Below are 25,874 nucleotides of genomic sequence, written 5' to 3'. Positions count from 1 at the left end.
CTGAATCAGTAGATTCAACTTTGTTTTCTGTTCATCCATTGTTCGCTCACGTCATAATTTTATGTAGTATTCTATACTATTAGACAAGCGGGCCGTGTGAAACTTATTTCTTGAATCGTGATGCGTGCGTCATGAAGAGCGGTCGCGTTTTATGAAAACCAAGAACAAAGTGATGAGGTCATTCGGAGAGGGTGATGGTATTCCTTCGGTTTCACACAAATTTCCTAACTCTCAGATCAATTTATGTTTGTACGTTACAATGTCAAAGTGTTTGAATTTTATGTATTTAGTGTTATGCACTCTAATATAGCAATCTTTCCAAGTTAATGGCAACACACTTTAGTGGAGAGCTATATTCGACTAGCTGATTCAGTTAGTAACGATTAAAATTCATAACATATATGACTAGACATATCGATCCTTGTTGATAAATCAATGTCATTTTTTCAAGTAGCTGATTTAATTAGGAAATTTCAGCAGACAATATTTGTTTATAATCAATTACCCTATCGTGATGTCGGTTCTAAACACGAGACTCTCGTAATTTAATCGCTAAAAGGGGAGCTGGGTTTCAGTGTTTTCTTTATTTGGCATCAACATAATCGAAACACTTCAAGACCGTGGGCGGAAAGTCTGCAAATAATAGTATTGATTTTCAATATATATATATATATATATATATATATATATATATATATATATATATATATATATATATATATATATATATATATATATATATATATATATATATATATATATATATATATATAAACACCTTAGTAATATTAATTTAGATACAGTTTTCAAGATTTGAGGCACATCTACATTTCGTGCATTCTCACCAGAAGTCTATTAAATATCTTCTTTTTATCTCAGTAAGTCGCTATTGGCACGATATATGGAATGAAACTTATGAGTACACAGTTGTTCAAGTACGGTTGGAATTTATTTACGCTGTTATTGATTCGTTCAGACTTCCTTCGCGTTTGCAGTGATTCCGAGAAAGAGAACTCGTCCATTGATTAGTATTTTACGAGATCCTCCATTTATTAGTACATTTAACACTTGTTGTGCCGTAAGGAACAGAGCACAACACTGGCATTAGTGTCGTAATGGATACTTGATTAACTTTTCTTATGTAATACTTGTTCAATCTGTTCATTAGGATAAATATTCTGTGTGATTTAAAGGCATGAATGTAATACTAGGAAATTTATATCTTGTGACGTGTTTGACATTTCTGTTGACCTGTCAAAGCCACAAAGGTAAGCTGATTTTGTCTTCTAGACCTTTTAAGGAACCTATTTAAATTTATTTATTTATTAATTAATTTATTTATTTATTTATATTATTATTATTTGGGGCACTTTACATTTATATAATATTACTTTTTACATTCAAACGATAATCAATATACAGTCAAACCAGATAATTTAAACGCATGGAATAGTGACCAGAGAGCAGTATAGTAAAATATCGTAGGATCGACACAAACAGTGGTATATCCATCAAGGCGAAGCCTATGATGGACAGCTTTGTGAAAGATTATTTCGTGAGTACACCCGCCCCCCATAAAAAGAAAAAAATATATTCGGTATATGGTGTTGAGTGAAAATAAAATGTGTCGGACATTCAAAAATGCACAAGAGCTTCTATTATCTAGTAAAAACTATCAATTCTAAGGGAACAAATATCGCTGTATGCGGTTGTTATTCAGTATCTACACGTACATTGATTGCTGAGTACACGTACTGACCCAGATTTCATCAATATCAAATATGAACTCCTCTATTTCATTCGTTCAAAAATTTAAGTTTATATCTCTTGCCATCATTTCATTTCAGCCCCAACCAAATAATAAACATTCATTAAGGATTTTGGTGGGTTGGTGTTACCTTAAAATTAAAATTTCCCGTTTATTATAATAGAGTTTTATCTGACTGGATAAAATTGTATATTATGGCTATAGCCTTGAATTTAGATGCTAGTCCCATGGTCAAACCGCACAAGTCTTTATTTGCACCGATTGTTTAGATCAATCTGATTAAGCTTCTAACACACACACACACACACACACACACACACACACACACACACACACACACACCTTTTCATTGAAAATCAGCTATGAAATTTGAACTAGCTTTAAATCCACTCTGCTCTTTACACACAAAATCACTCCTGTATCCGACTGCTGAAATATGTTTGTTCCACTCGTCTTGTCATGCGGACAGTCTTGCAGAACGCAGGAAATTACTAAAATTGATGTATATTGATAGATGAAACGTATCTTCTCTCCTCGCACGAAATCTCTATGCATAGTTCATAAAACTAAATAATGTAGAGTGAGTCTGTAATGATTTTCAATTACTGTTCAAAGTTTGATTATCCATAATCATGAACATCAGCTGACACATGTTCTCCTTAAATATTAAAGAATTTGTGCGTGTTTTTGAGTTGTTTCAATTATGAAAATAAAGATTGTAACATCCAGTTCGCTGTCTTTGAAGAATAAGGTCCAATCAATTCAATATTATTGTTGCAAAAAATATAAAATCTGAAACTGATGTCTAACCCAATACGTGAAGTATTACTGTATGCTTCATAAACAACGAAATATCTGTAATATATTTTTAATGTAAAGTCGATATTATGTAAATTATGTTCAACAGTCTAATGAGACATGCTTACCAGTTGAATCAACAGAGCGGTGATGATGATTAATTTGTCTATGCTTGAAATTTCTGCTAAAATTAAACCGCAGACAATATATGATATAAGTGACCGTTATATATATATATATATATATATATATATATATATATATATATATATATATATATATATATATATATATATATATATATATATATATATATATATATATATATATATATATATAATATATAAAGATGACATTTTCCTCGATGTGTATAGATTTGTAGGATACAGTTTATTCAGTACTGATATGCAGTTGTAAACTATTATGGGACAGAATCGGGGACTGTCAGAAATACGATTGTTTTGTAGAAGAGTTCAATGAGAATGTTTTCGTATGCGTTACATAATAAAAACCATGTCAGATATATACCAGGTGTAATATAAAAGAAATATAAAATTGTGATTTGTAATATGCCAATCATCTAATCTGAAAATTTATTAAAATTATTTTATCTATGTATAGGTGGCTGAGGCAACTGATAAAATGTATTAACACCGATATCGATCTATGCTCTTTCCCTGGACTCGGAACACAAGAAATGTATTTTTTTCTTACATATCCCTCTGTCAAACTTTCAGAGTATTTTAAAGTTTATTAATGGGTTTCAAGGCAAGTTATATTTGTAAAATTTGTATGAAAATACCTAAGTAGTTCTGGGCTGGGTCTGCCATACTCAGATTCATACTGGACGTCAGAAGCGAACGCCAGATCAGCTATGTATGATGAAACATATGTATGTAGTACACACAACTATTCAATTCTTTATACAAACATTCACAAATGGGAAAAATGCGATTCATATAATCTCACTTAATGAAAGTAAGATTCATATAATCTCGTGTAATGAAAATGACTCAATTGTACTCAATTGAAACAAATAAATCAATTGCAACAAACATGACTCCTGACTCAGTCATTTGTACGACACGTAAATGCTCATAAAAAACTTGCAAACATGTCCATTGATAAACCATACAGTTTTCCTGAATTCATGGGTAGGCCCACACTTGTATTGGCCACACACACCCTTCATGGATCCACTATGCGCATAAGTTTACAAATCAGCGGTTCCATCCTTCTATGCCCATGATGGTCACATCAGCTTCCATCCCCATACAGACACACAGATGGCCAGACCGACAGCCCGATATACCCGCACACACATACGCACAGAGTTACAATAACACTAAACAGGTCATAATAACAGACACTGAATTAAAATCTATAGATACATGCTACTAAATTAAACTCTTAATAGCAACTTGTAACAATTCAAAAGTTCACAACGTTTCAAATCAGCGTAGTGGTAAAGGCATCATTTTACGGCATTAAAATCTGAATATGCTTCACATATCAAAAAAAATAAAAATGTAACACTTATCCCTATGGCTGTAGAAAAAATGGAGAACGTACACTCCTTGACACAATCCAAAAGACCGATGTATCAGTTAGAAAGAAGCACATGCCTTAATTCTACAGGTGACTGAGTATTATTTAGGGTAAAATACCCGTGCATGCCTTGCTTTTATTGTTTCTCGCCGCAAGCGATCTACGACGAGATACGCGCTAGTTCGGTTGCCCAACTAGAAAACAAGTATCCACGCTAGGTAACGTTGTACGCATGTACAACAACAACTGGTCAAATCGTTCTAATTCGAAACCAAGTTATTTCTTGCCTCATTCTGTGACAGACTGATTGAAAACTTCCTACGTGTATCAATAAAATGATTTCGTACAAGCGGCGAATTTAAAGAACCAAGGAACAATTATGTATTCGTTCTCATACAATAAGTATGAAATGTCTTTCTTTCCATTTACCAGGAAATGTATATAGACAAAACTCAATGAAACCAAAGTGCTTGATACTTTGTTGTTGTATTTAAATAATTACTACATTGCTTACGTTACGACTATATCATAAACTAAAATCACAATAATGACTATTCCAAGGTAAAATTAATCTCTTTCCCTTAAAATCAGACAGAACATTTTAATATAAAAATGGACGTGCAAAAGAGCAGGTTCATCTACTATAATATTATGCTTGAGCTAAAATATTTGGTGGTGGTGTTTTTTCAAAATTAGTTTTACATGCCCGTTCACTGTGCGAGTGTAAACTTCACCGGTGTTTATCGACTAACGTCCTTTCGAGGAAGTGCTAAAACATCCATTGAACGCAGGATAAATGTATACCTTGGGGTGTTCAACATTGTAACTTTCGTTTACTGCTACCTAGCCTGTCACTTACTTTATCAGCAATTTTGGAACACTTTTAGGGGCCTTTTCATAAAAATATAAGGTCTTGCTGTGTGTGTGTATATATGTGTGTGTGGATACAGCTACATGTATGATGACAGGTGAGTATATTCATCCAATGAACATAAGATGTATTTATTGGTAGTGGATAATAAAATTTGTATAATTATTTCATCTTTCTATTTCTAACTTGAGCTTGTCTCTTCAGCTATGAGTTTATTTACTCTCTCTGTCTCTGTCTGTCTGTCTGTCTCTCTCTCTCCGCACATACGAATGGACTATTTCCTCTTGTATTTTCAAAAGGGTCTTGCCATACTTTTCTCGAGATCATAAGTCGCCTATGGGTTACTAGCTGTCTACATTTGGGTGTCCTTCTTAAGTTACGCATTGGCTGCATACAGCTGTCCAGCCTTGAGTTCTGGATCCAAATGATGCACCATGCAGGAAATACGACAGCCTCAGAGTGATCGCGTGTGATCATATTAAAATATGAATAACGAAGGGGCTTGGTATTTACTTAGTGCCTCCCCTTTTCAATGGAAGTATTTCGGGGCTTGGTTTAAGTATTATTTTTAGACATATTTACAGCACAAGAGTTCGGGCTACAAGCACTCACAACTTAGCAACAGCCATGCACTGAACACACAAGCAGGTACACGAAAAGTAGCAAGGACTAAGAAGAGTAAGTATATATATATATATACTAATGTCTGGATCAGGAATATAGTACATTAATGCAAACGAATCTCGACAAATTCATCGTACTCGTAAGAGTAATAAAAAAATAAATAAAGTAGAGACAGATAGAGAAAGCGTTTGTTGCATTTTTATCAGAAAACCAATTGTTTTTATTATTTCCTAAGCAATGTTTATACAACTCCATACTATCTCATGGTTTGGAATGTGGAGATGAAAGATATTAAACTCAAGTGTTTCTTGTCATTTCTTGTTTATATGATTACATATCATAATAATGTTTTTTTTTTCTGGAATTGTTAAAACGTCATGTTGTCGCTGTGATCCTTACAAGTATATGTAAGCTTTTCATTCGTTTGATGTTTATTCATTTTCTTTATATAATTAATGGGTAACGTTTAGGTATTAGTCGCTGAAGGCAGCAGAGATCTTGAAACACTTCGGTACTGATGAATTCATATTCCATGATGCACGTTTTGTTTCAAAATATATATGACCATATTTCTAATGTGTAGGTTTGAAAATATCACAAACACCAGTCAGTGAGACTTTTAAAGTTTGAACAGAATTTAGTCTAAAACATCCGTTATCAGCTAGTTCCTATAACAAATATGGATCAGAAAAACATAATTTTAATTAGTTTTTAAAAATTAAAACCGACGCTTATTTCTAGACATCTAAGTAAAACCAGTCAATTCTCAATCCAAAACAAATTAAAATGTCAAATAATAATAATCAGTCCATAACAAACTCAAATGTTGATAGAGATAGTAACTTATGAGCTCCAGTGTGCCTTTTCATTGTGTCATTTCATTTGGTCAACGCACTTAAAGAACCATACCATTCTTATAGGTAAACTTTTCAAACCTGGAGATCAATGTACGGTAAATTGTAATTGCCCGGTACCATCGACTGGATTAATTTATTACGAAATGATCAAGCCACGTTTTATATTGTCCATCTCATTCACTTGGTTAAAGGTACTTTATAGTAGTATCCTGACATGTCACTCTCCCACCGTGTAAGGGTAACGTATGCAGGTCTATAAAAATAAAAGCCACGTGAGTAGCTAAACTCCAACATAGATTCTATATCCAGGGTATGATATTTATACGGGTTTTCCACCTACAGTCAAGACTGAATACTTCATAATCCGGGAAGGCATACTAATATCTATAATAATGTTTAAGTAAACAGCTGAAGTTCATTTTAGTGTCAACCTTAACAGCTAGCCCAATTACGTTTATTTGTCTGCAATAATAAATAGACAAATGCGTTTAAATTAATGAAACTTGACTCTGGAAATGCGAGCGCATAAATCCATTAACGCTGTGAAAGCGTTGAAAAATTTATAGATTTATCGCTTGTTACTGTTCATTCGAGCCTAAACACGTAACATAAATAAGACGTTTACTCAACAGTCTTCTGGCAGAAAAGTATTTCAGCCTAATACAAGCCCTTCTAAACTCATACTGGCACAACTTCTAAAAATCAAGCTTCTGATAAGCTTGATTCAAGATCCTTTTCTCTTCCTACGTGTACCTATTGCAAGAAAAAGGTCACATTATTTCTGAATGCTACAGATTGAAAAATAGGCATCAGAATCAATACAGACCTATTCTAAAGCTCTTATTTCTAAGAGGTCAAGGTCACGGTCATGTATTGAAAGCAACACATTTGTTGGGTCTAACAAATACCAGTCTGATTTTATTATGAACCATTCATATTGAAGGGTTCTATATCACTCTTGAGTAATTTGGCCAATCCTATCCCTATTAATATTTTAATAGGGGCACTGATCTAATATTCTTTGCAAGATCAAAACTTAAAATTGTATTTGAAGTATGAATGTGTTTTTCACATGCCAGTTCCATTTCTTTCATTCTAAATTGATATTCCCTCTCTTCTTTCTCTTTTTGCATTTGCATCTGTTCTTTTTGTAATTGCATTTGTTTTTCTTTTTCTCTTTCTTCCGCTTGTAAATGATTTGTTCTTTTTATAACTGCATTTGTCTTTCTTTCTCTTTTTCTTCCGCTTGTAAATGCATCTGTGTTGATCGTATTTTCTAGCAAATTGAATCTATTCATCTTTTTTAATAAAAGATCTAATTGTTCCTGGGTAGGATTTGAAAGAAAGATTTCTACTTTTTTGACATTTTAGAAAAAGCTTGCCGATTTCACAAAAAAATTTAAAAAACAATGGGAATTCAAATTTCAAAAAACAAAGTTTTGTGAAATATTCTATCCAAAATTCAAAATGATCCCGGACGAGCCCCAAATTATTATGTTACGAGTTTAGGCTCGATAAACAGTAACACAAGAAAGAGTGAAAACAATAAGCTTTGAAAAATATAACAAATGATTTATTTTCCTGGGCAAATACTGTAAAAATGAAAAAATATGAGAACTTACGGTTTCCAGAATCAAATCCAAAAATAATCCAAGAATAACTCACGAATAATTTTTTTAAAATAATAATATTGAAATGTTCTAATGATTCCAAGTTCGAGTCCCGACGAAGAAATGAAGATACAAGGCGATGACGTATGCTGTAAGTTGTTCTGTGTTGAAGTCTACAGTTCCTTGTTGAAGCACAAATAAAATTTTCAAGAAATGTCCTTGTTCAAGAGTTCTGTATGAATACAATAATACTTTCAAAGAAACGAATTAATCTTTTAGAGTCCAAATAATCTGAAGAAATTTTAACAAATAACTAAAAACTAAACAATAAATTCTGTTCACAACAGAATAAAACAACTTGACATCAAGTGTTTATAAGCCCGGACTATCTCTCTCTCTCTCTCTAAACATCACTATTAATACTAAGTATTTCGCAATTTTGGAAATGCCTAATTTCGAAATTGACGATGACGCGATTGTGTTTACATGTAAAAGATACATAGCTCCTGTATGCAATTGATAAGAACCAATCATTTTACTCCTAGCAAAAAGTTGTTTACTTGACCATCAACCAAGGCCAGGATCTAAGTAAAAAATAGAAACAAGTGTGTCTATTATTAGGTATCTAAGAAAAACATCAGGTCAAACTGAATTTTGTGGAAAATATCAAATTCCTAGTAAACAAAATTACATTATATTGGCATGTAAAGAAAATAAAAAGATTCCAAAACCCACAAACAATCAAATCAGATTAAACACAACTTAAATCAGATATAAATGAAATCAAATATTTGTATAGTTCACAGCTTATTGCAGGCAGGAAACTTGAATTGATTATATTTTATTGTTTGGAATTAAACAAAATGTATTAACTGGAAGCCAAATCAAAATTGAAGCCTGACACTTTATTCGATTTTACTTGTAGGCAATATCTTTCGCCCATAACACATTTTTGAAAAATAACAACAAAACGACTATCCTCATAATCTGTACACATCAATACCTAATTATCTACTGTCCATCGCCTTGTTGTCTGCTGTTCACTAACCAATTATCCACGATCAACACCTAGTGTTCGACTATCTACCAAACTGTTATCTACTATTCACAAATCAATTAATATTTTCTTTCAATGAACCAGTTATATTGCCTCCACCAACCCGTTATCTACTGAACACACCGAAAGATATATTCACCAACCTGGCATCTACTATACACCACCCTAGCTGTCTACTATCAACCAAACAGTTATCTACTATCCGACACCCAGTTATCTACTATCCACTAAATACAATTGCACCTTGTTGTTTTACGGGCTATGAACTGATAGATCATACCAGAGTTGCTGTTGGTGTGGGTATATATGCTTTAGAGTCAATGCTTCCTCTTTCATCTGTAAATTAATTATGCCTTGTGAGAAAAATATTTCAAAATAAAATGTGTCAATGGATGCATGACCGCTCTTGGTAAAGTGAAATGGAATCCATTTTAATGGAACTTAACACATTTTTCTTGGCTGGAGAAATCTTTGTAAAACACCAAGACATGTAATTTGATTCGTCCAGTAATGCATCTCCATTTTTCCAACCATGAACTCGGGACGTGTTTCAAAATTAGTTTACCATTCAAATAAACAGTTTATATCAGAGACTTAAGTCGCTATATTGAGAGATGTGGGAGATGTTGGGCGACATTATATTTGAACGAACTAACGTTCTTTCATACAGCCAGACACCCTATCCGACAAGCTGGAAGCACAGTCTTGACTCACCGGGTAGGTACAACCGCAGTTACCAATGGTGTGTGCTTTTACACTTGGACCAAACATTATTTAGCCCTTCATTATTCTGAGAGGATTTTGGTGATCTTTGTTGTCATGAAAAGAAAGGGATTCATATTTAAAATTCAGCTGAACAGGGTAAATAAAGCATCATGAGTGGTTATAAAGGCCAAGCCTAGGAAAGGATATAAAGGAAAGGGGATCGCCTGAAACCATATTTTTGTTCATAAGTGACAAATGACATAGATGTATACACATTCGTTGTTTTAAAGCTCTAAACACCGTCCTCGTCACTTTGAATGATATTATTTCAATAAATTCTCTATGCTGAAACAAATATGCACCGCTATATCAACTCGTATCATTAAAGACATATCGTCACATTGAAATGCATTATTTGATGCGCTAAATATTAGAATGCTTGATGGAAAAACAATACAATTTACCAGTACAGTAACTTTATCTTGGTACATGAATTTGTATCGCGTCGAGTTTGAGAGACGAAGGGCATGGATCTTGCGAGACCCGAAGCGTCGACATTGATTTTGTGTCTATCAGCTATCAAACGATGCGTGATCCAATTACCAAGATCAAGTTACCTTGTTGATGATGAAATTATTATATACAATAAACAATTAATTCTTAATAAAAGACAAGTTTTTATGTTGCTATTGTTTTTTTACACTGGTTTCATCCGTTCACTCACGAACTAGTGGTTAGAGCGTCCGCCTCGGTCCCGGAGAGGTCGCGGGTTTGAATCCCGGCCGAGTCATATCAAAGACTTACAAAAATCGTACTAACAGCTGCCTCGCTAGACGCTCAATATTAAGAGGTTAGTGTTAGGACTGGTCGGCCCGCTATCAGGATAATGTGACTAGGTGAGACATGATGCTACATGTCTGCGATAAGTGATGTCATCCCTGATAGCGAAGAATATCCGTCTGTATCAAACGTTTCAGCCTATTGATATAATTAATTCGGAGATGGAAAGTTTGTTCATGGACACATATTGGATTCACCGTTTGGATACAATATATCCAAAAGGTCTAAATTCAAGAGTGTTAAATGACAGCCATTAAAAGAAAATTCAAAATGTTTTTCACATTTTCATTTATTCAGGTGTTGTTGTGTATAATGAGAATCATCTTTCGCCACTGTAACTTAAATTAGATAAGTTACTTTTTAATTTGCAAAATAGTGTCAGTATTACAAATTAAGAAGTATTTTTCAATATAATAATTATTTTAACATAAATTATAATTATATGTTAAATATATATTAACCATGTTATTAAAATATATTTTCATGATTGCTGTTTTAATCACTTTTCACATTTTAAGCTTATTCTATAAATTTGAACAATACTGAATTCTTATTAATAGTTATACAAGGGGACATAATTCAAATTTCACTCTTAAAATTGATTAGTTTTTAAAGTAACATATTTTGCATTTAATAATTGGATACTTACAGATAAATTAAAAGAAAAAGACTTTGAAATTAAAAAAGATTATGTAAATCTTCATTATTTTATCAAAATCAAACTATATTATATATAAATGCATCGTATAGAAATTAGTACTAGAAATTTACACATTTATACAAATTTTACTTGAAAGAACTTCGGCGTTGCTTGTTACGCTTTTTAATTGAGTTTTATTTAATAGTTCTAAACGTTAGTATTCGCATCTTACGAATAATTTATCTATGAATAAAAAAAAAGAAACCAATATCAAATCTGTATGCCGCGCGACTCGTATTTGACAAAAGTTCACTTATAGGTGCCTACTATAAATATCCTGCCTTGTTTGACCTCCTCGTTTACATTAATTGGAAATAAAACATAAAGGGCGCCAGGTGGAAGCCTAATGCTTAAAATGTACAAACACGCGGGTTTCTTCTGAAAACATGCGTTTATTTTACGACTGGCATCCGTTCTTTTAAATGCAGTACATACGCTGATTCAATAGCGCAAAAATAATTCCTTGCCTGACTATATGCTGACCAGGAGTTAAGTCCACTAAAAGAAGACACAGTGCGTCTTTGTATTGCATGTTTGGTAAAAACTTTATTATTTGTACTTATCTTGATTGCAGAATTAAGGTAGCAAAGGTGTGAGGAGCAATACCTATCTCTAACAAGATTTTACTATCTGAACGTTAAGTCCTTGTCTTGCCGGTGTATTTATAATTATTGATGGTTTTAAATACTGAAAGGATCATCTTTCTTCTGTCGACCTTTTATATCTACTGACGAGGACAACTAAAAATACATTTTTTGTCCATGACACGATATTTTATAAGTAGAAAGATGTTTCGCTTATATGACTTCAAAAATATTCTTTCTCTTTTGATTTTTTAATTTCAAAATTATTAGTAAATTAGTTTTCAAGAAGGGTCGTGTATAGTCATCAGTGAAATACTCGTTTCGCTGTTGCAGATTTCCCTTATATCTTTATCTAGCTTTCCAACTCATCTCTTTTGACCCTTCAATCCATCTTTTTTATATTTATCAAATTATATTTATGATGACGTTCTTTATTTATATATATATCTTTTGGGGGTGAGTGGTGGGGTAGGGTGGCAGATGGAGTAGCTTTTCGCATAAGGAGTTTACTCTGTCTTTGCATTTAACAGGCAACTATCCCATGAAAAGGCGTTTCACGGAGCTGAACGTGTCACTAGAAATATGACGTCATATATATGGTGCAGTATTGCGTACACTATGTGCAACCATCGATTTATCAATGTAGCTTGGCTAAATATGAAAAATGATACATCATAAATACCTGATAACGTAATATACTTACATTTATAACAGATAATCAATGCGCATCAATTAATCTTGTATAGCAAAATAACGTCATTTCTTTACCCAACGACATTATATTAATGCTGATATATTAGGGAGAAAGGCCATCTATGTTTGATGATTTACAACTGAAGATACAAGAAAAAATATTTCTTAAAAAATGTAAACGTTTTGGTAAGACCGAGCCGTTGCTGTTATGCTGTATTGAATATATGTACCTAAAACATCAGCATTGGAGAAGATAACACTTCATGGCATCACAACTGTGTGCAAGTAATGGCTACATCGAAAATCAATGAAGAATAGAAGAAACAAAATGTCAATTGAAATTCATAATACTCTGGAAACTCAGTATTAATTAAACAACTGCATAATTTATATTTATATTTTTTGAATATTTGGAATGCAATTAATATTGTTCTATTACAATGTCTAAGATTTGTAATACAATGACTTTGAAACTCTTTTTCTGAAATATAATGACATTGAAACTCTTTCTCTGATTTGATCAATGAGTCTTTCATGAGAGGAATATTATTGTACGACATATTCGATGGTGTACTGATTGTAATAGGTAAATATTATATTTTATACATAGGATACCTATTTACATTTAAGATGTACAATGATTAAACCTTTTATGTTTCTATGCTTCGCAACTGAAAAAAACCCATAATATTCGAATATATAAGGACGTAAATGGTGGTCCTAATTCCATGTATAGATGCTCGTGTTTTGAATTCTGAAGAATATTCTAAATGTAGAAATACATTTTTGACTTCGTTGAATCGAGCTTATTGAAGAAACATTTTATAAACATACACGCTGCAGAATATATGTGTTGCATTATGAGGACATTATCTAGCCTAAACGATATATGGTCTCGAAGCAATACCAATCAATAAAGAATGCGTATTTGTTATAGAAGAAACGTTAATATCTACATAAAATACAGTTTTTTTCTTCTCATTTGTCTTCATTAGTTCTCATTCTTGTATCTTTGAAATGGTTGAAGAACATACCAAGGATGGTAGTCTATTTCAAAGTATATATAAAAAAATCTTTACAAAAAAAACTGATAACTCTAGGATTCTACAGTTATTTCAAATGCATATGTCTGGGGTTAATGTGTATGTGAAGTGAATAAATATAACTGAAAATACAGTCAATCGGATTTGCCAGTTTTGCCGTATATATCAACGTTTATCGTACGAAAACAGAATCTCTGCGAAAACATGCAGAAAAAAAGACAAATGAATCAACACACTCTGGTCCAATCGTCTGCCAGTTATCTGCCGATAAATATACTGACGCAAGTATTACGGACGAAACGATAAAACCAACTATAGAATTCTTTATTTAGCCTGAGAACAAGAGGGCTAAAAGTGTTTATTGTTATAAACGCAATGCGGATAGAACGCAGTTCTTTCATGCAGTGTAACAAAGATATTCAGCCTCAGAATTATTGATTGATTTATTTCATGCATGCTACCGGTATACTGAATCGACATGATTTAAGGTATTAAATATTGCTCTGTGACAGTAGCATCTAGGATATATATATATATATATATATATATATATATATATATATATATATATATATATATATATATATATATATATATATATATATATATATATATATATATATATATATATATATATATATGTCATGTATATTTAAGTGCATTGTTTGTCTCTTAGTTTAAAATTTGTTAAATTCCATTATTGTAATGTAATATTGCTTATTTGACTTGATATTGTCCAGAACAGAGTTCAGTTCTGTTTAACTTGACTGACTTTTGTAACAATTTTGTTCTGTTATTTTTTATCTAAACAACTTTTTAAAATAATTTTCAAATCTTTCTCAGAGTAAGAATCATTAAGTTGAGTCAATGTCATAGCTTGACTACGTGACATCAAGCATGTGTCAGTTGGTAAACAAACTTCTATTTTTTTAAGCAGGAGGAACTTTTGACCCGCATCCGGGAATATGTTTTCCGTCTTAATTAGGTGTATAACACATGTATTGATAACGGCTAGTCAATCGGGCTTAACACATTTGATACGTTAAGTTGCATTATGTTGTGACCAGTTTGAGCTGACCTTTAATTTTCTTCAAATTATTGAATTTCAAGTGATTGTTTTCCCTGGAAATACAAAAGTCCTCTGATAAATCTTGGACAAAGACATTTACTGGAATTTATATGGAAATAAAAAGCTGGAATAATAGTTTGTGTGATTCAACAAAAGACCGTTGACACATCAGTACAACGCTGACAATTACAGACGTCATTGCCTTCCATCTTGAATTTCATCGGGATTTGAACTGAGATTCACTTAGAACTTTTAATTGATAGGACTTGTGTTTTAATTCTTGGATTACAATTTGGATTTAATTCTCAATGCCGTAAGTTATTTTATCGTATTTGTTTACTTTTAGACCAGGGAAATAAATTATTTGTTAAATTCTACAAAGTTTGTTGCCTTCACTCTTTTAAGTTACTTTTTTAATACTTATTTTAAGAGCACAGACTCGTAACAATATATATATATATATATATATATATATATATATATATATATATATATATATATATATATATATATATATATATATATATATATATATATATATATATATATAATATTTGTTTATTTATATCTTCATCTTCGGTTGTCCATTGTGTGCGATGATGATACTAGAGGCGACTGAGTCCAAAGCTGGATGCATACAGATGTTCAAGGTATGGCATGTGAAATCTGTAGACTAGATAATCTAGGATTATGATGTGTGCAATTTTTCTCTCGTGGCAGTTAGGCGATGGCGGTGGTGATAATCCACAAGTTCGACAGTCTTCACGATGAACTTATGCCAAGTCGACGCATGGCCGGGGCTTCCCGCTTGTTGGGTTGGATTCAGCACCATTTCAGGTTACACTTAAGGTTGTCTTTGTACCTTTTCTTGGGGCGCAATGTTTTCCGCTTTCGGTGTTTGAGCTCACCACAGAAGTGATGTCTCGGCATTTTAGTATCCTCCATTCGAATGACACGGCCAGACCATCTGAGTCGGGCTTACAGCAGCAGTACCTCAATGCTAGGAAGACCGGACCTTTTGAGGACTTCTACGCTGGACACCCAATTTTGTCATCAAATGTGCACGACTGACCGTATTGAGCGCACGTGGAACTGTTCGAGTTGCTTCAAGTACCTTCAGTATTCGGTCCAGTTTTTACAACCGTAGGGAAGGGAGGAGAGGATAACATCCTTATAGACATTAATCTAGGTGAGCATCTGAATGCCTTTTTGCGGCTGGACTCTGACACGAAGCCTTTCAAAGGTTTGGATTGCTTTCCGGATCCTTGTCATGAGATCATTTCCCATAGATCCTTCTAATAACGTTGAGCTTCCCAGATATGTACAACTTTACACATTGCCAGACCAAACGGCTCTCTAGATACATCAAGGAACTTGTTCACATTGGTCTGCAGGTGGTTTTCCTTGTGTGCCATAAGTACGCCGTCATCTGCAAACAGAACTTCGAGAAGTAGTCTTTCCAGTGTCTTTGCTTTTACAGAGAGCCGACGCAAGTCGAACTGGGATTCATCAAGGCAATACTTGATGCAGACTCTAGTATCTAGGACCTTCACTGCATGAAGTAGGACTTGGATGAAGAAGAGATTTGAACAGAACAGGTGCTAACACACAACAATGCTTCAGATGGGCCACCGGTCAGTGGTCTTTTGGCACACAGTTGTTGAGCTTGATGTGGAACTTGTGTTTGTGTTCCGGGTGCTGTAACTTGTTTATGTTGAAGACATGTCTCATCTTTTAGGGTCGCTTTTGGTGGTGAGGCAGGATGTGTAGGTTAAGCTTGCGTCTGACAAGTCTGTTGTCAGTCCAGCACACAGCTCCGTGCATAGTTCTAGTGATGAGCTCATCACTGACGGTCCTCTACATAGTGATGTCATAGTCTATTAGGTGCTAGTGCTTAGACCTTGGGTGCATCCATTTTGTTTTGTACTTGTCCGCTTGTCTAAATATGGTGTTGGAGATCACAAGAGTGTTTTCAGCACATTTGCACAAAAGGAGCAGACCATTGCTGCTAACTGTGCCAACTCTGTGTTTCAAATTCCACTGAGCTTGGCCCATGCCAACTCTCACGTTCTAATCACCCAGTAAGACCAGTTTATTATTGGCCGGAATAGAGGTGTTGACAGAGTCCAAGCCGGCATATAACTGTTCCTTGGTTTTATCTGGGCATGTCATGGTTGGGCATAGACACTTAATGACTGCCAAGAAGCGTTTGCAACTCAAAGGGAGGCGGAGTTTCATAAGTCTCTCGTTAATGCCGTTTGGTAGGTCCGGGAGGTGGCTCAGTAGGCTTGTCCTGATGGTATGTCCCACTCCATGGATTCTTCTGCTTTTACCTTCCAGAAAACGATGTCCCCACCTCCTATCTCCTTCAGTGATCCCTCCAAACAAATCGGATTTCACTGAGTGCTGCCAAGTAGATATTGCATCGTGCTAGTCCTCTGGCGATAAGGGATGTCCATCTTCTGGGTCTTAGTCACCGTGTCTCTATCCATGAGTACAGACGTTCCTTGCTCCTACGTTAAGTTTCTTTTTCCCCGGTTTCTTTGTTCTGCTAAGTTCTGCCTTTCGACCGCATTGGAGGAGGATCTGAAAGTCGCGGTACTCTGGCCAGACTATTAAGGGCTGACAATGTTTAGGTGATCTTTTCTAGAGAAATCCCTGTTCAGGGTGATCAGTGGTGTCGTAAAGAGGTCTTCTTAGTCACCACTGATGCTGCCGGACTCCTCTGCTTCCTGGATACAGAAATGAGCGACTTCTTGTCCATGGATCGCCAACTTGCAGGGTTGTAACTACGACTGCCAGTGGTCACTTTCACCTTGCTGCTACGCCATCGTGGCCGTTGGGTTGACTATCATCTCATCCGCCCAGTCAGCGGGAAAAATTTACTTGGAACGGTAGGCAAGTCCCTCTATCTAACACATAGATGTGGCAGTGGTCGGTGTCGGAATATATCTGGGTTCAATCGTTGTAAACACCATAGATGCAGTTTGGTTCAACCATGATAAAAACCAGTAGCTGTAGTTTACCCTAGATATTTATCCCTTGATCGAAATAACAAATTAGTGAAGTAAAATGTTGTATACTTTTCTCTCCACTGAAACCTTTTTTATGTATCCTGGTTGTTGTTTCTTAGAGATATAGAGTCTGAGTTGGTGACAGAATGAAAACATATTTTGAGATTGTTTAAAATAAAACGCATTAAATTAATTTTTGACGGTATCTCTATTTCAGTCAACGAAGACAATAACACAGAACGTACTTCGTTTGCCTTTAATTGAGACTAACATATAATTTGCCATCTTTGTCCTTATACATAGTGCACGTTTTAGACGTTTTTTCCTTAGCTTCCACAGTTCTAAGTCTTTATAGCTTTTTCTTTGAAGCAATATATTTAATCGGGCCGTAATAACATATGGCTGCAACGGAATATTGTTTTAAAACATTGATAGATATTAAAAAAGGACATATCATAAATGAACAAACTGATATGCAACTAACCAATGCATGTAATTTTATGGAATAAAATGATACGAAATATCGTTTGAAAAGTGTTCAGTGAAATACATGTCAGTCGTTGAGACTTACCCAAATGAACAACTAGTGATTTCCTGATATTCATTGTTATAAGCGACCAAGACCTAATAGGTAAATATTTTTAATGATGCTTTTAGGGTCTTTTCCATATTGATGTAGGTCGTGGCAGGTGCATGTCATTAACACAAGGTGAATTAGCTCCAACATAGAAATATGAAGAAGACTAATGAAAACAGTAGCTACTGCCTCCAGAAACATGCTAATGCTTTTGCCTATCAATTATGCATACCATAAAACGTGCTTTGCCTTTGCACTACAGAGTTTAGATATATTAGGTAATTATTTGTACTTATTTGTACATGATGCTTTAAGAATTAAAAGTTACATATTGATTTGTTACAAAAGACTCGGACAATGAACAGTTTGAGTGATGATTAATTTGGGTAAGAATTTGTCAATGACACTGAAACAAAGGGAACATTTTTAGCACGATTTTGATAAAGATACATCATGGATTGGCCATGATATTGTCAAAGATTCTGATATGACATTTTGATATCCTAACTAATTAAAACAATACGGTAAAGATGATCTGTTTCGAATATATCCTGAAAACACTGACTAGATTTGTATGATGTATGATAAAGAATAATATATTTTGTAATTTTACACACACACACACACACACACACACTTACTTCATGTTGTTGTGATACAAAGAACTTTACGCGGAACCAATGCTCAGAACATACGTTGAAGGTAATGGAAAGAAATTAAATACATTTATCATAACAGTTTTATCGTTTTACGGAATAGAAAACGACGTTGAATGTTATGTCGTGCGATCTCACTTACGCATTTCGCACTGAGGAACGATACTGGATACCACGATTGGAAACTCATTGGGAGATTGGGCTAAGTGATGAAGGTCTAAACGTCATAATGTATTATTATCAAAACTAAAATCAGACGTACTAAAATTTTGCGATAAGAATTTTCCGAATAATTATTCAGTAACTCTTTACCCGCGTACTACTACTACTTTTCCCCGCGCAGGATGCCTGATTTTGTTCCCTGTCCGGTATTACCATAATTCTTTTCTTCATTTTTCTATGCAGCTTTGTTGTGCTGATGGCAGCATAAAATATACATGTAGTTTGCCCGTTTGAAGACCGTTTATAAACGTTTTCTTCTTTATTTACGTTTTTATTCTTTCTTTGTATATTTCCACGTCAATCAATCATGCATTAGTCAAACATTTTTCTTGGCGTTTGTGTCTAGTGTTTATTTTGTGAATGTAAATTGTAAATATAGAGAAAAAGCATCCTGTTTGTGTAGGAGACTCATAATTAAATCACGTTCAAAGAATCATAACTATATCAGTGACATTTGACATCCATTTGACATCCATCGTCTGGCCAACCAATCATCATGCAGTCTAGAGTGAGTTATCCCAAAAATGATAAATCTAGTCTTAGAAAATATATAATCGCCTGCTGACCAAGTGATGACCTCAACTCTAAATATATTGTTACGAGTCTATGCTCTCAAAAGAAGTAATAGAGAGGCGTGAAAGACAACAAGCTTAGTACAATTTAACAAGTAATTTATTTCTCTAGTGAAAATGAGAAAAAAGAACTTACGTTATAGCGAATGAAATCCAAAAATAATACAATAATTACAGAAACAAGTCCTAGTAATTTAAAGTCCTGAATAAAATTTAGCAAAAGTGCAGAAAATATCTCAAAACTGAAGTCGATGACGTGTCTTTGGTAGCTATTGAAGTGGTGATGTATCATCAGTCTTTAGGTGAATCACAGAAATATAATTCCAGATTTGAATTCAATATAAATTACAGAAAATGTCTTTATCCAATAATTGTATCGGAAGTATTTTTGTATTTCCGGAGAAAATAATCACTTTAATTCAATAATTTGAATACAAAAAAAAAGAAAAAAGAAAAAGAGATTCCATCCCCAAACTCCTGGTCACAACATATAATACAACTTAACAGTGCAAGGTATTAAAGCACGAATGGTAAAATCCTCACAGTTACGATACATATACTCCTCTACTTGACCTGATGTCATAATTAGCTTTTTCAAGAAAATAAACATTACCTAATTCACCATAACCTTCTAAAATGCTCTAATGAGCTTTGATTACTTACAACACAATAACTTGTAAAATTTACTTAGGAAATTCCAAAAACCCTGACCCAAATCAACGTATTTACTGTTATGTATATTTGATTTAATTTATATCTGATTTAACTGTTTGTGAGTTTTAAAATCTTTTTATTTTTCAATTTCATTATATGTCAAAATAATAAAGTTTTGTTTACTAGAAACTTGATACTTTTCCAGAAAATAGTTTGACTTGGACTGATCATTTTGTAACACTTAAATCTGACCTAGTGCCTGAGATTAATTCTAAATTAGTAGCAGTCACTTGAACAAGTTCATTTTTAAATTCATTTTTATTTTGGCAATAATAAGAATGAGATGAAGGCTGTATTGAATACGTGACCCCAGGCTTGTAAATAGCTTTAATGAAGTAAACAACTTTTTAAAATTTTTATTCTTTGAGTAAAATGATTGGTTCTAGTCAGGGCCATGCTGAGAGTACGTGTCATAAACATGATCAGTGACCCTTATCCGGGCATCTGTTTTGCGCGATATTCAAGTTTTAAACCATTGCCTAGAGAGAGATCTCTCAGTGGGGCTTCTAAACACTAGAACGTAAAGGCGTTTCTTTTGCTGTGTCATTTTGGGAATTACATTTTAATGTTTATTCGAATTATTAATTCGTTTCTCTGGAAATATTTTGAGTGCTCATGCATAAGTCTTGAAGAAAAAAATTCTTTGATTCAAACACCTGATTATTTCTAGTGTTTCTACAAGAAACTGAAGACTTCATACTGGTATAGGATACAGCATACGTCATCGCTTTCCATCTTGGATTCTTTGTCGGGACTCGAACTTGAATTCATTAGAACATTTAAATATTACGACTTCTAAAATTGTGTTCGTGGATTATTCTTGGATAATTTTTGGATTTGATTCTTGAAACAGTAAGTTTTTATTTTTTCATTTTTACAGTAATTTTCCAAGGGAAACAATAATTTGTAAAAACTTGTAAAGCTTGTTGTTTTCACCCTTTGCTTGTGTTACTCTTTATTCGAGCCTAAACACGTAACATACGATTACTTCTTCTATTAATAAATATCCTTATATAAACAAAGATAATAATTTAGCTATGTATTAGTTGCTGGCATAAAATTAATTAAATCTTTTTTGGAAAAGTCAATCACGTCAAACAGAAATGAGCTCAGTTTTGTATAAGGTCAAGGCCAGCATATGATGACCAATTACAATAGCAAACTAACAAACAAACAAACAATTAAATAAGCATAACAATATAGTTACTTCAGATTCATGTCATGCAATTCAATACAGGCATCCAAACGTAGCAGTCATTTAGCAGTCCAAGTGTAGCAGACGCAGTCACTTAGTACTCCACATGTGTAAAATATACTCCTTTACTCTTATCATTGGTATTGCTATATTTGCTATGCATTTAGTTATCATATGTATTTTATAGACATGCCTGAATTGCCTCCAAACAAACTCGGTGAAGTATGGAATTCTTCAAATCCGATTCTTTTCTCTTTTGCACCACACACACGTGGTTTATATATATATATATATATATATATATATATATATATATATATATATATATATATATATATATATATATATATATATATATATATATATATATATATACAGTTCACACAACACACATCGTGTTTGTTTTTCGGAAAATGTATGTTTTCACCGTGGATCTTTATCTTCCTTTTCACGATGTGTCGCTCACGACATGACATTGTGGTCATCGTGGATTGCCCACGCCCTGGCTTGTAGCGGACGAGTTTAGTTTTATTGCCCCATTCAGAAATCACAGTAATATAATTATGTAGTCTTGGAGATTCATTACAGCACGTGGAACTTCCCAATTGCCTCAGATGTATTGTCTTTTTAAGTTACAGAATACCGTTTAATATTGAAAGTCTCTCCGCATTCTATAGCCAACACTTAATAAATATAGTTAGAATTGCTGGTTGTGTCATCTAATTAGTTTACATATAATATCACAAAATGGACGAGTGAAAATGATGAAAAAGTGAAATGACTTAAATATTTTCATTAGGAGATAAAACTGTATAGATTATTCCCAGTTTATGCAGATGAAAATACATTGCATTCTATCAATCTACACGACAATTACTGTAGTAGCAAATTTTTTCTCCAGTCCATACATATACTTCCTATCATCAGATTTTGCAATTCAACGGAAATGTTCTATTATGCAAACTTTGTTACGAAATGGGTATCTACGGTAAATACGATGGTATTTAATTTTAGTTTGAAAATTGGAGGTGGATATCTTACCACGATGCTATTTCCTTATGTATTCTTCTGAATTTCCCGGTTATATATGTAGCGTCAAAGTAATCTAAAAGGTCATCCACATCTTTCTGCACATGTCCCCAAAGGTACGACATTCAAGCTTTAACATTGTTAACGGGAAAATACGCAAGACCATCAACCGTTCTAACAAACTGTCCAAAGTCCTTGTCATTTTGTATTTTGTGGCCAGTCATAACTCATGCACCTTCGTCTATATATTTTGAGCAAGGTGAGAGCTGCAGGGCTGGATCTAGACACCTTCTCCTAAAACAGAATAGAGTGTTTGAATCAGTGTATGCTTAAAGTCTGTGATTACAGTTTAAGTGTTTGGAGTGTCAAATCTAGCCTCCGCACACTTCGTCACCAAGTATTTGCAATAGTTCTTCGTAGCGTGCATTATTTTTGTAATGCAGACCTACATATTGTACAGGAACTGTTGTTTCAGACAATGGTGCATGAATGGTATATGTTTGCCGAAATATTTTTGGCGTAGTATACAAAGTACCTTCCATGTACCATCTGTGAGAACTTCTCTTACCATAATTTAATAAGTCTTTAACAGTTTCTGGTTCATCTTGGTACTGTTTGGAATGTTTTCGTCGGATATCCAGTTATTGTCTCCTCAGAGTGTGGAGGGCTTATTGTAGGTCGTTGATGTTTTGAGTTTTAAGTTTAGCTTCTGTTTTAAATCGTCAACGGCAGTCGGGCCTGGAGCTTGTGTGTGTGTGTGTGTGTGTGTGTGTGTGTGTGTGTGTGTGTGTGTTGTGGCTTGCTTATTAATAAAGTCACCTTCTCGTCTGTTGCCACAGTACCGGAGCAGCGGAAATATTTGCCACGCCAGATACATCTCCTTCGTATGCCATCTTTCACTTTTATTCTTCGGTTTAGATGAATACAATTTTCGGCCGCTTTTATTTGATGGAAAGATTTCCATGGCTACCAAAAAAATGTAAAACATGCATTAATAAAATGAAAATAAAACATACATTAAATCCACAGTATTTAAACTAAAGATATCAAATATCACATGAACTAGAGTAATGAACAGTATGCAAAATTCGTTTTAATTTTAACTGTCCAATTTATGCTTAAAATTGCCGGTCTAACTAAAGAAACGTTGTTGATAATAAAAAGACATCACTACCAACTTACAAAAAGTATTACTTTTAACTAATTGAGAAGAAGAAAATAACACTTCACAAACAAATTGCAACCTTATGATGTTTCAGCAGTTCTAAATCTCCTTCGTTTTTTTATCAATCAAGTTTTATTTATCGACATTGATGAAGGAATCGCCGCTCTTGTCTTTATACATGTTTGATGTGGTATCTGAATCCTGGCGGCAAACAACGTGTTAACAAAACCCTAAAATTAGAGAAGTGACATCGAAAATGCGTATTATACAAGAGGTGCTAAAGGTGGTTTTCTTTTACACATAACAATGGCCTAGGTTCGCAGTAAACATTGACGAAAGAAATACCGCTTTTGTCATACATATTTATTGCGGTATCTGCATTTCCAGCCATTTACTTGCATACGACATTGCAATTGCTTACATCAGACTAAGGGTTAATTATATCGTTTTCATTACATATACGTTTTCATTACACATATTAATGAGGCAAAAATAGAGAGACGATATCATTAGTTAAAGCATTATTCTTAATTTTTATAAAGGTCAAGGCTATAAAAGCTGTCTCTAACTGTACTGATTGCTATTCAAATCTGTCTCTAATTGCACTGCTTGCTACTAAAATTTGGATTCTTATCATTCATGGCTTTAAACAGATATCAAATTTAGAATTTCGTTAAATATATGTACTCCGAACTGGGGATTAAAGAGGTTTTTGGCTTCATAAGTTTTATATCTCTATCATTTACTGTTTATCTTCAACAAGTTTATACGTATTCTAAGGTTGTCACAGTATTCAAATGAACCACACTGCGTTTCTTAGTCAATATTAAAAGTTAAAATTTCGCTTTTACACAACATAAAAAATAAACATTTGCATTCAAGTTAATGTCTCTTTTGAAACATTGATGCTAGAAAACACCATCGAGGCTCATCATCTTCCTGACTGGCCATTGCTAACAAGCGTGGTGCAGATGATTTCAAAGCAAAAATGTCGCTTGTCGGCTGGTGCTGGTGCTTGATAACAGATTCACGAAAACGTGACGAAGGCAGTTACCTTTTTCATAAAAATCACTTCTTTTATTGCATGAACAGTCAGTGATAAAGAGTAAACTTCAATACCGTGTAGAGCAATTGAGCGTATTAAAAAGTTATCACAGTCTCAAATAATCAGCCAAGTTCTAGTCGACTGATAAAGTTATTTGTATTTTGAAAGTATACGCGTTCATTGAGGCCATTAGACCTTTTTGTTATTTTCTAAATTTAAGCTAAACGGCTTGTCCCTAATTGGAAAATTTAACAATAATTAAATTGAGGGCCGCATAAGGTCAAGATTTTATTTTGAAGGGGGGCGGATGTTTTCAAAATTTAAAAAGTGCACTGGCTGTTCTAGAAAGCTCACCAAAGCAAAAGTCTATGTGTCTATTTACTCAAAGTGTTTATAATACCAAATAAATGTGCGCAAGAGCAAACACATGGTAAAATTGTAAGTGACAAGTGACTGTACGTTTATTCGTGTGTACGTTTTTGTTTCCTTTTAGCCTGAGGGGTTCTTAACACCCCTGACCCCCATCCACCCGATCCGACCCTGATATTTAAATTTTGATATAAAGCTTGGAAACAGTTTTAAGCGATAATGAGAACTTAACATCAAATACGTTAACATCAGATAGGTTTCTCAGTCCATTCTTTTTACAAACTAATTTCATATACCAATTAATCGATCTGTTAAATAGGTTGCATCAAATGTTCACTTTGAAGAAAAGATGATTTGCAGTCAGCATTTGAATTCTTTTTACAATGTAATACATACCAATATATAAAAATTGATGGATATTCGGGTGTGAAACCAGCGTACATTTTAAGTATGAGTGGCGCTGCCTTGCTGTTACGAAACATAGCTCTGATAGAATATCATTTTTTCAAAACAATTTCTTTCATTTCACCGAAAAGAAACTAGTACATA

At 33.8% G+C, this 25,874-nt stretch overlaps 1 protein-coding gene across 1 annotated transcript in view; it reads left to right on the top strand.

Moving 5' to 3' along the window:
• The first annotated feature begins 835 nt into the window (after positions 1-835).
• LOC149796485 (uncharacterized) overlaps positions 836-25,874 on the top strand; it is a 115,985-nt gene continuing 90,946 nt past the window's right edge. Inside the window, exon 1 of the mRNA XM_089960231.1 lies at positions 836-1,268. Coding sequence (XP_089816357.1) covers positions 1,196-1,268 — 73 coding nt within the window. The 5' untranslated portion in view covers positions 836-1,195. The remainder of the gene's footprint in view (positions 1,269-25,874) is intronic.

The sequence above is a fragment of the Sinohyriopsis cumingii genome, chromosome 6 (assembly GCF_028554795.1).
Source record: "Sinohyriopsis cumingii isolate HCF-2022 chromosome 6, ASM2855479v2, whole genome shotgun sequence".
NCBI lineage: Eukaryota > Metazoa > Mollusca > Bivalvia > Unionida > Unionidae > Sinohyriopsis > Sinohyriopsis cumingii.
This window is presented reverse-complemented; position numbering and strand designations above follow the sequence as displayed.